Source organism: Brassica napus, chromosome C3, assembly GCF_020379485.1.
Source record: "Brassica napus cultivar Da-Ae chromosome C3, Da-Ae, whole genome shotgun sequence".
NCBI classification, from domain to species: domain Eukaryota; kingdom Viridiplantae; phylum Streptophyta; class Magnoliopsida; order Brassicales; family Brassicaceae; genus Brassica; species Brassica napus.
The window spans coordinates 61,461,815-61,478,057 of record NC_063446.1 but is presented as its reverse complement, the minus strand read 5'-3'; the positions used below and the strand labels follow the sequence as shown (position 1 = coordinate 61,478,057).

At 39.2% G+C, this 16,243-nt stretch overlaps 2 protein-coding genes and 1 non-coding gene across 3 annotated transcripts; 1 reads left to right on the top strand and 2 right to left on the bottom strand.

Annotated features, from left to right (window-relative positions):
- Positions 1 to 403: 403 nt before the first annotated feature.
- LOC125583984 (MLP-like protein 328) lies at positions 404 to 12,586 on the bottom strand. The gene is made up of 2 exons (XM_048751670.1): positions 12,305 to 12,586; positions 404 to 854 (listed from the first exon to the last, which is right to left on the bottom strand). Exons 1-2 carry the CDS (start codon positions 12,489 to 12,491, stop codon positions 586 to 588), a joined length of 456 nt encoding a protein of 151 aa, XP_048607627.1. The 5' UTR covers positions 12,492 to 12,586; the 3' UTR covers positions 404 to 585.
- Positions 3,145 to 3,251, bottom strand: LOC125584728. The gene has a single exon (XR_007321637.1). It is a non-coding gene; the product is annotated as a small nucleolar RNA R71 (small nucleolar RNA).
- A 1,739-nt stretch (positions 12,587 to 14,325) lies between the features above and the next one.
- LOC111209554 lies at positions 14,326 to 15,237 on the top strand. Its single transcript, XM_022709514.1, has one exon. The coding sequence runs from the start codon at positions 14,326 to 14,328 to the stop codon at positions 15,235 to 15,237; it is 912 nt and encodes a 303-aa protein (XP_022565235.1).
- The last annotated feature ends 1,006 nt before the right edge of the window (positions 15,238 to 16,243 follow it).

Genomic DNA, 16,243 nt, shown 5'->3' with positions numbered 1-16,243 from the left:
CGGAGGTAGAAGCACTGCGGTGGGCAATGGAGAACATGCTTCAACATTCAACATACCAGAGCTTTGGGACAAACTGTAAAGAGCTAATAGCAATGATAAAGGAACCTCATGTCTGGCCAAGCTTTGCGACGGAATTGGAAAGGATAGCGACGCTGCTGATATGCTTCCCGGACTTCAACATCATTCATGTTCCACGAACACGCAATCAGATTTCAGATTTTTTTGCTAAGACTGCTAGATCTTTCCATAAGGAGTTACATTTTATTGATTGTTCTATTCCGGTTTGCCTACCCAGACCACCTCAAGTTTGAGTAATAGAATGGCCTTTTGACGTAAAAAAAAAATAAAAAAATAGTATAGATGTAGTTATATTGATAAGCAGTAAACAAGAACATATCCAATGGGTCGATGACCACCTGAACATATCAAAGCGTGATCTTACAAAGAAATAAACTCCACAAGACCCCATTTATTGTATTGAAAAGCATATTAATAAGTATTTCGTAATGGAGATGATATTGATCATGGTGACGGTGATGTGGTTATGGTGGATTGTGACGACGATGATGATGATGATGATGATGATTAAGCTTTGAGAACATGGTCGTCCATGTCAGCAACCATGCTCTTGACGAATTTCATGTAGTTGCTTGGTTCGGGGAACTCATCGTTACGCTTCTCCCATATCATAGTAATTTTGCAGACGCAACCATCCTCCGACTTGGGGATAAACTCCAGGATGACGTCATACACCTTGAGTTGTTCCATCACGTGACCTTCAAGTCCTCTAAATGTCACCGTTTTCTTCTCATCGTCTATCTCTCTCCTTTCCTTGAATACCTCTGGCTTCCCATCTTTATACATTGATATCTTGTGAATTTACATGTTTTTAACTTCTTATTCTTGAATGGTTTGGTCATTTAGAGTATCATTTAGGCACATTTAGGTTGCATATCATTGCATTTGTACATATCAGGTGTTGGAGAGCACCATGGATGAGTTAGAAGACCATTGGAGGGATTTTGAGTCCAAAGAGTGAAAGATGAACACGGATGAAGGCCTTAAAGATCTCTTCTGAAGCTCAAAATTTGTGGAGACACTGGAAATTGAGTTAGCTTTACAATGGAGGTGGTTTCAAGTCGTTTGGAGCTGTATTGAGGGATTTATGATCAAAATACTACACACATATCAATATGACATTCCTAGCGGCCAGGCGTAGCGGCAAAAGATGGTCGCTACAGAAGATAGAGCTGAGGCGCCTAAGTACCGTAGCGGGAGTGTGTAGCGGGTTAGAGAGACCGCTATAGTTGAAGCGCTTTCTGTAGCGGTCTTCCGTAGCGGCATAATGAGGTCGCTATGAGTTCAAGAATGCGAAAAAATCGTCTAAGTGTCCTAGCGGCCACCCGTAGCGGGCATGTCAGGTCGCTACAGGCGTAGTGACCTCTGGTAGCGACCTTTTATGGTCACTACGGAGAAAAATATCTGTTTTTATGGGTCAACCCCAGCTCGAGTTTTAGATATATATAACTACTTTTCAGACAATAATTGGGGATCTATCTACTTTTTATGAAGAACACAAGAACTCTTGAGAGAAAAGCTTGAATCTTTAGTTTCTTTTTCTTATTCTCTTGAATTTGCTTGTTTAATCCTTGTTTATCTTTATTCTCTGTTGTATCTACTTGAATATGCTTCAATCTATTATGAGATTAAGTGTTTTCATGGAGATTAGTGAGTAGTTTCCTTAAGAATTCATGGGTTAGGGAGATTAGAGTAACTTAGTGAAGATCTATGGTGTTATTGTATTAGATCCTTGTATGAACTTGCTTGTTGAGTATTTTTAATGCTTGTTTAGTCTTGATCACTCTAAACCTGATTTCTAAACACTTCTCATCAGACATGATTAGATGAAGTGTTTGAATCAACTCAACTAAGCTCTAGTGAGATTAGCCAAGGACACTTGATGTTAAAATTGCTAGATAGTTATTAAACTTGAACTTAAAGATTGCTTGATTGAATTAAGCCAAAGACATTTGATGTTTAATGATTTCTAAGCAAATGGACATTTACCTAGACATAGGACTTGTCTAAAATTGTGTTTAGACTTAAGAGATTACTTTGATTGAAAGCTTGTCACCTAGATTGGATCTTAGTTACTTGAAGTCAATTCCCAATACCCATGGATTCACTTGTCTAAATTGATTAAAACCTTGTTGTATTGCTCTGTTTGCTATTGCTACTTGTCACACACTCACCACTATTGAATCTGCTTAGCTTAAGAAATGACTTGTATTCTCACTGATTCACATCACTAGGACTGGTTCGACATTCACCCCACTATACTACAACATTTGCAATAGGCAGAAAAAACCTATTATCAAATTGGCGCCGTTGCCGATCCTAGTCCGATTGTGACATTGCGTTTGAGTCTTTGCTTGAGACTGAGTTTTACTTTGTTTTAAGTTACTAATTATCTATCTTCATATATATTTGGATGACAGGTGCATGAACTTGAGAAGCAAAGGATCAACAAATCTTGCACCAAGAGTGGACAACATCAAAGCCTTAGAAAGAGAGTTGGGAAGACAGAGAAGAGAAAGAGAAAAGCAAGCCCACTTACATAGATTGGGGCTTGAGATGGAGAGAAACCCGAATCAACCGGAAGGTGTCTATGAAGTTGATGATCATAGACAAAATGTCCAAGAAGTTCCTCCTGGAGCTGCTCAAGAGGGCAATGGTCAAGGAGCTGCCAACCTTCGACCTAGACAACCACAACGCCAAGCTAGGGCCATCGGTACATATGATCAACCTAACATAAATGGGAATAGGTTGGGCATTAGGGGACCGCCAGTTGCCAACAACAATTTCGAGATCAAGTCCAGCCTCATCAACATGATTGAAAACAACAAGTACCATGGACTTGCCTTGGAAGACCCACTAGATCACCTTGACAGATTTGATAAATACTGTGGCTTGTCAAAAACAAATGGAGTTTCAGAGGATGCTTTCAAGCTCAGATTGTTTCCCTTCTCTTTGGGAGACAAGGCTCACACTTGGGAGAAAAACATCTCAAGTGATACTATCACAACTTGGGATGAATGCAAGAAGGCCTTCCTCAACAAGTTCTTCTCTGCTACAAGGACTGCAAACCTTAGAAATCAGATCTCTGGTTTTCAACAAAAAGGACTTGAAGGATTTTCAGAGGCATGGGAGAGATTCAGAACCTACTTGTCTCAATGTCCCCACCATGGCTTCAACAATGAGAGCTTGCTAAGCACTTTCTACAGAGGAGTCTTGCCTAAATTCAAAAGCCAGCTTGACACTGCAAGCAATGGAAACTACTTGGGGAGGACTGTCGAAGATGCATTAGAACTCTTGGAGAACATGGCACAGAGTGATTCTGTCTACAATGATGAATATGACAGAAGAGACAGAAGTGGGGGAGGAGAAGATATGACCACAAAAAGAGAACTGAAAGCAATACAAGAAAAGATTGACATGCTACTATCAGAAAAGAACAAGAAGAGGAGTTACATATGGTTTCTGAAGCTGATGGAGTAGAATGCCAAGAAGATATGTACTATGTCAATGCTCAGGGTACATGGTACAAGAAGGAACCTGACTATCAAAACCAGAACAACTACCAACAGAAACCCTTCTACAACAACCAACAGAAGCCATTCAACAACTACCAGCCAAAACCATTCTACAACAATCAGCCTAAGCCATTCTACAACAACAACCAAGGTGGTTACCAACCAAAACAGAACTTCCCTCCTGGATTCTCACCAAAACCAAATCAACCTGCACAAGAACAAGCTGGATCATCAACACAACCTCCACAAGAGAGTAGTACTGAAGCGATGCTGAAACAATTATTGGAGGGACAAGCAAGAAGTGAGAAACAATTAGGGTATGAGCTGAAAAATCTCCACAACAAGATTGATGGGAATTACCATGATCTAAACAACAAGTTCAAAAACTTGGAGAACCAGTTTGTCTCTATGACAGCCAGCTCAAGTCGCCAACAAGGTACACTACCTGGAAAGCCTGAACAAAACCCAAAGGAGACAATGAAGGCAATCACCCTAAGGAGTGGAAGAGAGTTGCCTCCTAAAGTTCTCATTAAGGATAATGAGAAACAAGGTGGGGAGGTGGTCATCAATGTAGATGATGATGTGGTGATTGTGGATGAGAAGACTAATGAGGAAATCTTGGAGAAGATAGTTGAAGCTAAGGGCAAGAGAAAGATTGGAGAGGAGAAAGTTGAGAACAAAAATGAGGCTGCTACATCAACAAAGGAGAAATTGTTCACTCCTCCTCCCTATGAGCCAAAGCTTCCCTTTCCTGGAAGATTCAAGAAGCAACTCCTAGAGAAGTACAAAGCCTTGTTTGACAAGCAAATGAGTGAAGTTCAGCTCACCATGCCCATAATTGATGCATTTATGCTGGTTCCACAATACAGCAAGTTCTTGAAAGATGCTGTAGAACAAAAGAAGAAAGAGATGGAAGGGATGGTGATTCTTACTCATGAGTGCAGTGCCATTATTCAGAGACTGACTGTCCCAAGGAAGCTAGAAGACCCTGGTAGTTTCACCCTGCCATGCGCCATTGGACCTTTGACATTTGAGAAATGTCTATGTGATTTGGGAGCAAGTGTCAGCCTCATGCCACTATCCATTGCCAAGAAGCTTGGGTTTACACAATATAAAAAGTGCAAGATCTCTTTGGTGCTAGCTGATCGATCTGTCAAGCTCCCCATTGGCATCCTAGAAGATCTTCCTGTCAAGATAGGAAATTGTGAAGTGCCTACTGACTTTGTAGTGCTTGAGATGGATGAAGAGCCTAGAGATCCTTTGATCTTTGGAAGACCTTTCTTGGCAACTGCTGGAGCAATGGTGAATGTGAGAGATGGCACAATTGATCTCCACCTTGGAAAAGATCACATTCTCCATTTTGATATCAAGGAGATGATGAAGAAGCCCACAACTCAAGGAGAAATATTCTACATTGATGAGATGGATGCCTTGGCTGATGATTTCCTTGAGGAGTTAGCGATTGAGGACTCTCTTCAACATGCCCTGACCATTGAAAGAGAGACCCAAATGATTGAAAACAAGGAGAGTGATGAGCTAGTAAGAAGGCTAGATGTTCACCTTGAGGAGGATGGAGAAGATGAGTTCATGGAGTTGCCACAAATGACTCAACATGCTGCCTCAGCAGACATTCAAGAGAACCTCCATGAAGCTGATTGGAGTGAGCTCAAGGCACCAAAAGTGGAGCTTAAACCTCTTCCCCATGGTGTAAGGTACGCTTTCCTTGGACCTAATGAGACATATCCTGTCATTGTGAGTAGTGAGCTGACTGAGAATGAATTGTCTATGCTTTTAAATGAACTTAAAAAGTATAGAAAAGCACTAGGATACTCACTTGATGACATTAAAGGAATCTCACCATCTTTGTGCATGCATAGGATACATCTAGAGGATGAATCTAAAACTTCAATTGAACACCAAAGAAGATTAAATCCTAATTTGAAAGATGTTGTTAAAAAAGAGATAATCAAATTGTTAGATGCTGGTGTGATCTATCCTATCTCTGATAGCAATTGGGTTTCACCTGTGCATGTAGTTCCTAAAAAAGGTGGCATAACAGTTGTTAAGAACGAAAATGATGAGTTAATACCAACAAGAACAATAACTGGACATAGGATGTGCATTGACTATCGAAAACTGAATGCAGCCTCTAGAAAGGATCATTTCCCTTTACCATTCATTGATCAGATGTTAGAGAGGCTAGCTAACCATCCTTATTATTGTTTCCTTGATGGATACTCTGGATTTTTCCAAATCCCTATACACCCAAATGACCAAGAGAAAACGACATTCACTTGTCCTTATGGTACCTTTGCATATCGAAGGATGCCATTTGGACTGTGCAATGCACCAGCAACATTCCAAAGAGCAATGATGTCAATTTTCTCTGATCTTATTGAGGATGTAATGGAGGTGTTTATGGATGATTTTTCTGTATATGGTTCTTCGTTTGCTACTTGTTTGTCAAATCTTTGCAGGGTATTACAGAGATGTGAGGACACTAACCTGGTGCTCAATTGGGAGAAGTGTCACTTCATGGTCAAGGAAGGGATTGTTCTTGGACACAAAGTTTCTGAGAAAGGAAACATCACCAAGAACAGTGAAGGATATAAGAAGCTTTCTGGGTCATGCCGGTTTCTATAGAAGATTCATCATGGATTTCTCTAAGATAGCTAGACCATTGACCAGGCTGTTATGCAAAGAAGCTGCATTTCACTTCGATGGGGAATGTATGGAAGCTTTCAAAAACCTGAAGAATGCACTCATCAGTGCACCCATAGTTCAACCGCCAGATTGGGATCTCCCCTTTGAGATCATGTGTGATGCAAGTGACTTTGCTGTAGGAGCAGTCCTAGGCCAGAAGAGAGACAAGAAGTCACATGTGATCTACTATGCAAGTAGAACCCTTGATGAAGCTCAAGCTAAATACTCTACAACTGAGAAGGAGCTATTGGCCATTGTCTTTGCATTTGAGAAGTTCAGAAGCTACTTGGTTGGGTCAAAGGTGACTGTCTACACTGATCATGCTGCATTGAGACACCTCTTAGCCAAGAAAGATGCAAAACCAAGACTATTGAGGTGGATTCTGCTGCTACAAGAGTTTGATCTTGAGATCAAGGACAGGCCTGGAGTTGAGAATGGAGTAGCTGATCACCTGTCCAGGTTGAAGGTGGAGTGTGGAATCCCTATTGATGACAGACTTCCAGAAGAGCAAATGATGGCTATTCATGCAGTGGTAGCTGTTTGTGAGACAGGAAAGAAACTTGAAGAGGTGAAGGCGGCTGATGAGAAGGGTCCTTGGTATGCTGATATAGTCAACTACTTAGCTAGTGGAAAAGAGCCATTGAACCTTGAAGGTTATGCCAAGAAGAAGTTCTATAAGGATGTGAAGAGATATTATTGGGATGAGCCTTACCTCTACATACTTTGTAGAGATCAACTCTATAGAAGGGCAGTGGCTGAAGAAGAAATTGATGGGATCCTTACACATTGTCATGGATCATCCTATGGAGGCCACTTTGCTACATTTAAGACAGTTGCAAAGGTGCTACAAGCTGGATTTTGGTGGCCTCACATGTTTAAAGACACCCAAGACTTTGTCTCAAGGTGTGACTCTTGTCAAAGAAGAGGAAACATCACCAAGAGGAATGAAATGCCTCAAAACCCCATCCTAGAAGTTGAAGTGTTTGATGTCTGGGGTATTGACTTCATGGGGCCTTTTCCTTCATCTTATAGCAACAAGTACATACTGGTGGCTGTAGATTATGTCTCTAAGTGGGTTGAAGCAATTGCAAGTCCAACCAATGATGCAAAGGTGGTTCTAAAAATGTTCAAGAGCATAATCTTTCCAAGGTTTGGGATTCCAAGAGTTGTGATCAGTGATGGAGGGTCTCACTTCATCAACAAACTGTTTGCAAACCTCCTTAAGAAGAATGGTGTGAAGCACAAGGTTGCAACTCCTTACCACCCCCAAACAAGTGGTCAAGTTGAGATTTCCAACAGGGAGATCAAGTCCATTCTGGAGAAGATTGTGGGGGTTACAAGGAAAGATTGGTCCATCAAGCTTGATGATGCATTGTGGGCTTATAGGACAGCTTACAAGACACCTTTGGGAACTACACCTTTCAACCTTCTCTATGGAAAGTCTTGCCATCTACCAGTTGAGCTTGAGTACAAGGCACTATGGGCAGTCAAGTTGCTGAACTTTGACATCAAGAGTGCCAAGGAGAAGAGATTGATCCAGCTGAACGAACTTGATGAGATAAGACTTGAAGCTTTTGAAAGTTCAAAGATCTACAAAGAGAAAACAAAGGCTCTCCATGACAAACATATCCTGAAAAGAGACTTTAAAGAAGGAGATCAAGTTCTTCTCTACAACTCCAGACTGAAGTTGTTTCCAGGCAAGCTCAAGTCAAGGTGGTCTGGTCCTTTCAAAGTTAAAGAGGTTAAACCTTATGGAGCAATAGTTTTGTGGAGTTCTGATGGAAGAGAGTTCACCATCAATGGACAAAGGGCTAAGCTTTACTTGGGAACCAAATCGGAAGACCTGGGAACTTCAGTTCCACTTTCCGATCCAACCACAGTCTAACCTAAAGGAGGCAAAGTCAAGCTAGAGACTTAAAACAAGCTCACTTGGGAGGAAATCCCAAGAGTATCCTTTGTATATATGTGTGAATGTTTTTAATAAATTGTGTGAACTATCCTTGTTTGTGTGTTTGTTTGTGTGAATTGTGTGTGATTTCAGTTTGGAGGGTGCTCAGGAAAAGGAAAGGTTTCAAAAGAGGCTAGGAAAGAAACACAAGTGCTGTGGAGACATGCTCATAGCGACCCACACATGTCGCTATAACCCTTTACGGACAACCTTAGCGACGTGCATAGCGACATACTCATGTTGCTACGACGAAACGAGGAGAATGCAATATTTGGCTAAGGACCGTAGCGACATATCCATAGTGACATGCTCATGTCGCTACAGTCACAAGGTAAGTACTCTAATCCGGTTTAAAATCTCTCCACATCTCTAGTAATTTTTATTTTACCTATCATGTAAACCACTCCAAATTCAAAGTCACACAAGAGACTGTGTGATTCGAGTGTGGTGGAGGTACTATAAAAACTGATCATTTTGCTTGTTTTTATTTGGATGATTTGCATTTGACATATCTAGCACTTTGCATTTTGGATTTTCTTGTGATTTCTAAAAAAAAAAAAAAAAAAAAAAAAAAAAAAAAATTTAAAAAAAAGTTGTGTGTTTTGAATTATGCATAGGGAGCCATGATTGAAATTGCCATGAAAAGAACATATCTACAAGCATCTCTTGAGCCTTGAAAACTCTTTTTGAAACATGTGGCTCATATGATATTGACATTGTTCTTGAAACCAATTACAAACTGAACTTGGGCATAATGAATTTAATCTCTCTTGCATATGGGCACTTGCATACTTGATCATGGATTTCATACACATTTGGGTTATCTTATTCCATGTATTATCCTTTGATTAACCCAAATGGCACTCCCCTACCCTTGAACCCTTGCCATTCTTTGAAACCAATATTGATTTGTTGAGTGAGGTCTCTTATTGATAGCTTGTTATGTGCAAAATCTTGAGAGTATTGGGAGCGACATATGTTTGTTCTCATCTATTGCTAGCATAAGATCCTCATTTGAACTAGCATCTAGGATGGTGAGTGAGTTTGTGTGTTTTTAAGTTGTTATATCTTGGGTTTGAGAGAAGAGAAAAAGATCAAAGAGTGTCAATAAGAAAAGAAAACCAATAGGAACCAAGAAAATAAAAGAAGAAAAACTCTTAAGTGTGTCAATTAGAATTCCCCAAAGTAAAAAAAAAAAAATGAAAAATCATAATGGGGAAAGAAAAAGAGTGTCAAGTTCTTAGTTGGTTGATCATGTAAAAAAAAAAAAAAAAAAAAAAGAGAGAGTTCACTTGGTGAGAAATGTGAGTGAAGTGTATATACTTGGGTTTTGAAATATAAAAGATGGGTAGAATTTGTAATCACTTAGGAAGAAGAGTAGAATGATGTGAATGAGCTATGTATGCATGAATTGCTCCTAGTCTTAGATAAATTTTGCATAATGATCATGCTCCTTGTTCTTGAGTGATTACCACCATTAAAAAGATTGTATTTGAACCTTTCTTTTCATTCATAAAAGACCATTAATCTACCAAGCCAAGTGATTGAGATCATGTGCCCATTTGTGAGAATCCACCTTGTGTGTGTGTGTGAATGAATGTGAGAATTGGTTGAAGTTACTTGTTGATTGATGAGCATTGCACTTTGTATAAAGAAATAAAAAGAGTTTGATAGGCATTGAGAAGCTAGACTGATAAAAGAATGACCAATGATTGTTTGCTATGATCATTTGGAATGTTGTAGAAGAGCTAGGATGTGTGTCTTTTGGCTATGAGCTCCCTTTTTCAAACTTCTTCCTTCTTAGGACTTGAAAGTTTACTTGAGGACAAGTAAAGGACTAGTGTGGGGGAGTTGATATCTTGTGAATTTACATGTTTTTAACTTCTTATTCTTGCATGGTTTGGTCATTTAGAGTATCATTTAGGCACATTTAGGTTGCATATCATTGCATTTGTACATATCAGGTGTTGGAGAGCACCATGGATGAGTTAGAAGACCATTGGAGGGATTTTGAGTCCAAAGAGTGAAAGATGAACACGGATGAAGGCCTTAAAGATCTCTTCTGAAGCTCAAAATTTGTGGAGACACTGGAAATTGAGTTAGCTTTACAATGGAGGTGGTTTCAAGTCGTTTGGAGCTGTATTGAGGGATTTATGATCAAAATACTACACACATATCAATATGACATTCCTAGCGGCCAGGCGTAGCGGCAAAAGATGGTCGCTACAGAAGATAGAGCTGAGGCGCCTAAGTACCGTAGCGGGAGTGTGTAGCGGGTTAGAGAGACCGCTATAGTCGAAGCGCTTTCTGTAGCGGTCTTCCGTAGCGGCATAATGAGGTCGCTATGAGTTCAAGAATGCGAAAAATCGTCTAAGTGTCCTAGCGGCCACCCGTAGCGGGCATGTCAGGTCGCTACAGGCATAGTGACCTCTGGTAGCGACCTTTTATGGTCACTACGGAGAAAAATATCTGTTTTTATGGGTCAACCCCAGCTCGAGTTTTAGATATATAACTACTTTTCAGACAATAATTGGGGATCTATCTACTTTTTTATGAAGAACACAAGAACTCTTGAGAGAAAAAGCTTGAATCTTTAGTTTCTTTTCTTCTTATTCTCTTGAATTTGCTTGTTTAATCCTTGTTTATCTTTATTCTCTGTTGTATCTACTTGAATATGCTTCAATCTATTATGAGATTAAGTGTTTTCATGGAGATTAGTGAGTAGTTTCCTTAAGAATTCATGGGTTAGGGAGATTAGAGTAACTTAGTGAAGATCTATGGTGTTATTGTATTAGATCCTTGTATGAACTTGCTTGTTGAGTATTTTTAATGCTTGTTTAGTCTTGATCACTCTAAACCTGATTTCTAAACACTTCTCATCAGACATGATTAGATGAAGTATTTGAATCAACTCAACTAAGCTCTAGTGAGATTAGCCAAGGACACTTGATGTTAAAATTGCTAGATAGTTATTAAACTTGAACTTAAAGATTGCTTGATTGAATTAAGCCAAAGACATTTGATGTTTAATGATTTCTAAGCAAATGGACATTTACCTAGACATAGGACTTGTCTAAAATTGTGTTTAGACTTAAGAGATTACTTTGATTGAAAGCTTGTCACCTAGATTGGATCTTAGTTACTTGAAGTCAATTCCCAATACCCATGGATTCACTTGTCTAAATTGATTAAAACCTTGTTGTATTGCTCTGTTTGCTATTGCTACTTGTCACACACTCACCACTATTGAATCTGCTTAGCTTAAGAAATGACTTGTATTCTCACTGATTCACATCACTAGGACTGGTTCGACATTCACCCCACTATACTACAACATTTGCAATAGGCAGAAAAAACCTATTATCATACATGAACACACACATTATCATATACATATTTGCCGGTGTAATGATGCAATAATATTTGCAACATCCGACTAGTCATGACTCATACTAAATTACTAATTCTATAAGTATAAATATGTTGGTGGGGCACGCATAACAAATCAAACTTAAACTATTTGACATCAAAATTCACAATGATACGTTACTAACTGCATCAACCAATCCAGTTTGATTGAATTAAGTCATAACTCAGGACTATGGTACATATCGATTGTTCGCTTACATTTAGTTAATAGTAAACACAAACACTTGAGGCAAAAGCATGTTTGCATTTGTTTGCAGACATAAATATATATATATATATACATTTTCTAATTCTTTCTTGATTCTATAGAGTTGTTTTTTTAAGTTTCTTTCATAAATATATCAATACAAATGCAAAAAGCGAGGGAATTGGAAATATTTATACGTAAGTACATGTGTTCATATGTATTCTCGAGAGTCGAGCTACTTGCGACATATCGGAACAACTATATTTTATTTTATTTCTTATATAACCATAGATAATAATCATAAATCATAAGGCAGTATATAGTAGTAGTAGTACTACTACTACCAATACCTTAGTTCCATACATGGCTATAGACTATAGTTTAACTCAGTAGTGTGTATCAAGTTTGGAATATACAGACAGAATTAAAAGGTATAAGTAATACCGCATGTGTAGTTCCAAGTCTTGATGGCCCCGTGAGAGTCCCATTCGCCGTCGTGAATGATGACATTTTGGATGTGGTGGCCTATGGCTTCCGGGAAGGCATGGTTCTCGCTCCTCCACTTCTTGTAGTGTTTCTCCACCGTCCCTTTTAACGGAACCTCGGTCACGTATGTTCCTGACGTCGCCATTTTTTCCTATCTCTCTCTCTCTATAAAGCTTCGACTCTTTTTTGTTTGTTTTGTTTGTTTTGGCTGATGAAAAAGCACTTGTCGCCGCCTTGATTTATATAGTGAACGTGACGGTAAAACATTGTTTCTACCGTTTCTCTCATCGATCATTTGACGGTGAAGTTACTTTTCAAGGGTAATCAAATTCTGATCGCTTTTTAATGTGGGTAGTTGGCACAGTATTATCACTTAGAATATAATCATGCCCATCTACACATTTATCGTGTCTATTCGCACCACCATGCGTTGAAATAATATATTTATAAAATATTTGTTAAATAAATAATTTTTATGTATTTTAAAATAATAATATAAATATATAAATATACTTTAATGATTTAATTAAAATAAAATTGAAAAAAGATTAATTCAATTATGTTACAATTTCTAATATTTTGAAATTAAAATAATTATGAAAAAATAGTATATAACTTAATTTGAATGATATTAAATAGATTTATTTTTAATTTGGTATTGTGTTATTACAATTGCTACAGTAATACATGTATTACAAACAGATAATGCATAGATTACCGAATTATAATAGTAATAGCTAAAAAATGATTTTTACATGTATTAAGATTGTGTATTATAATTGGATATTACATCATGAATTTAAGTTGAGTATAAGAGCTAGAGTACCCCGTGTGAGTCTTAAGCGGATATTACAAAATTAATCTTGTGTTATGTACAGTATCGGTTGGTCTTGTGTTATTACAATAGCTGCAACAATCTTAATGATTGCGTAGTATACCGAATAATAGATAGATTATCGGGATTATAAAATAATAGCCAGCAAATGATTTTGTATCTGTATTATGAATGTGCATTATAACCAGATAATAAATCATAGATTCGAGTTGAGTTATTATAAAAGATGAAGTAGTATGTATGTGTGAGTACTAACAGAATATTAGATATTTAATACGGATAAAACATGTAATAGTCAATAAAATCATTTTGTTCACACCAAGAACAAGCTCGATGTACAACATTCAGGATTCAAATGCAACAACACAAACCCTCCACACTCAACAGATTTCGATGAATTACTCTTTCAGTTACATCGACAAGTAGGTCCATAATTGTATTGACTCACTGGGAGGCTGTGGGAATGGTAGCTATACAAATCCTTACAGGTATGATTTATCATTATATTAAGTGATTATTAGAAGCTTTCCCTACTAAGGGTTTAGTTTAATTTTAGGAAAAAATAATTGTCAACTACAAGAACTATTCGTCACTACATGGTTACATATTTGGACAAAATTAATATATAAAATTACATAAACTATATGATTCACATAACAATATCTTTAATCTATTATGTGATATACTGTTAACACCATAAAAAGAAACAGTTTACAGAGTCATAGCGAAAGCTGGTCGAGATTTCTCTCTCAGGCACAAGTTTCTAAGAGTGAAAAGGACGTTGTTGCACGAGAAACAATAACGTTGACAACACTTCTAGCTTTCCCAATCTAAAAAGTTTTTCAAAATGATCTCTTCACGCCACATCGTCAATCCTAATTGTTTACCTGAAGTAGCATCCTCCAAGTAACTTTCATCTTCGTAAAACCAGATCTAGGCTCCTCCTAACGTTTGATCTCTCATTTCCTAGCAAGAACAATAAGGTTTTTACTCAAATTTACTCTCCACTACTTACAGTTTCAAAGTTTTTCAAGAATCAAAACCTACTCGGAGTCGACGGTTGGAACTCCTCCAGTAGATCAGTTTGGTTAGTCTAGTCTTTCCCCCAGAGCTGTTAAATAGAAGATCTTCCTCCTCTACAGTAATGGCTAGGCGCCTCACAGCTGAAGAGAAAGGAAAATATTTAGCCACTGGATTTATGGAGCCACAAATCAAGAGGATTAGAGCCCTGCCGTTAGATACTACGACTTTGATCGAAGAGAACTCCCGAACTCTGATAGGAAGGCTAACAAACCCGACAGAGCAACGTCTTTGGGCCCTCATCCCCTCTCTACCTAGAAAATGGAATGCACAAGGTAGAGTGATAGGGTCAAATCTTGGGAATACATGTTTCCAGTTCAGGTTTGAGAAGGAAGAAGATCCACAGAGAGTTCTAGATAACAGACCTTATCACTTTGGGTACTGGATGGTCATCCTAGAGAAATGGCAGCCTATCATTGCTGATACGTTCCCCTCAACCATACCTTTTTGGGTCAAGATCAAAGGATTGCCTCTCCATTTCTGGCATGAAGACATGATATGCAGGATTGGAAAGGAGCTGGGAACTTATGAGAAGCACGAACTGACAAAGACATCTGCAAGAGTCAGAGTGGCAGTAAACGGCCTCAACCCACTGGTGAAAGAAACTATAATAGAATTCGACTCAGGTGAAGAAAGCAAAATCACCTTGGAATATGAGCGCCTAGAGAACCACTGCACAATTTGTCTGCTTCTTTCACACAAGAGTGAACATTGTCCATCACGAGCCCCTGAACCATCACCAAGAGAGAATCCCCGACTGGAGATTGCAAGTGACCGCATGAATCAGCCAACAGAGACCACTAGTCTCTATCAAGCTCGGAAGTACCCATCTCAACATGAATCTTCCCACAAGGAGAGAGGGAAAGTAGCAGAGACTTCACACAGAGAGTGGATAGACATGGGAGAACCTTTGGGGATAGGGTTAGTACAAGACACACCAGGAACCTTCCACCGGTTCAAGAACGTCTCTTGGTGAAAAGCCCCTCACGGAGAGGAAGGGATGGGGAGGAGAAGGAAAAACAAACGGAGTACAGATCACCCCCGTATGCAAAGAGCAGAAGACATCATCCCTATGACTCCTCTCACAGGAGATCTCTGTTTTCTCAAAAAGACTCCAGATAATGGAGGAGGAAACCACCCCCTGCTGTTGACCAAGAGGTCAATTCACATAGCCTCAACCCACAGCAGAACCAACTTGCAATCAACCTAGCACCTGCACAACATGAAACGAGAGAACTTGAGAGGCAGCAAATGAGAGAACTACTTCTGGAGGACATAAATCAAGCCACTCAACAATACCTAAACTGTCCTGATCCCACAGAAGCAGCAGCGAGGAGACTCAGGGTGCTAGCTAGTGAAAAGTGTGGCCAAGTGGGTGAAACTGTGGAAACAATGCTTGCAAATATCATCCCCCCAGAACCACAAGAGCACCAAGTACTACAACCCTCTCAAACTCAACAAATCATGACAAGGAATCAAGTAATGGAGGACCTACAGGATGTCACTCTACAATATTTGAGTTGTGCTGATCCTTGTGAAGCAAAAGCCAGACATCGAAGAGTACTTCAAGGAGATGCCCAGGGTCAGATGGAAGATGCCGCGACAAGAATCCTATCAAGTACACCTACTCTAGCGGTCTCAGAATCTGCCCTAATTGTTGACACATTGGAGCAGAGGATCACGAATCCTCCCCCCCCCCCCCCCCCCCCCCCCAAGGAGAGTACTACGATTGGTGGCCTTCAAGAAGAACGTAATGATGATGAAACAACACAAATTGAGGCATCTGATAGCGATGTACATCCACGAAGACGAAGGAGAGAACATGCCAGAACTCGGTCAGTATATGTAAGCCCAAATGTGCTGTTGGGTGCTAGCTCAAGAAAAAGAAATATCTCCAGTATGAACTTCTCACCCGCTAGAAAAAACTCCATGGAGAAGAATAAATCACAGACTCAAGCAACTACTGCTGGATCCTCGCATCA

Bases quoted from the DNA above. Each gene is read 5' to 3' on its own strand.
- LOC125583984 (XM_048751670.1), bottom strand. From the start codon at position 12,491: ATGGCGACGTCAGGAACATACGTGACCGAGGTTCCGTTAAAAGGGACG. The intron at 855-12,304 runs GTATTACTTATA...CAATGTATAAAG, and splicing joins GACTTGGAACTACACATGCG to ATGGGAAGCCAGAGGTATTC.
- LOC111209554 (XM_022709514.1), top strand. From the start codon at position 14,326: ATGGCTAGGCGCCTCACAGCTGAAGAGAAAGGAAAATATTTAGCCACT.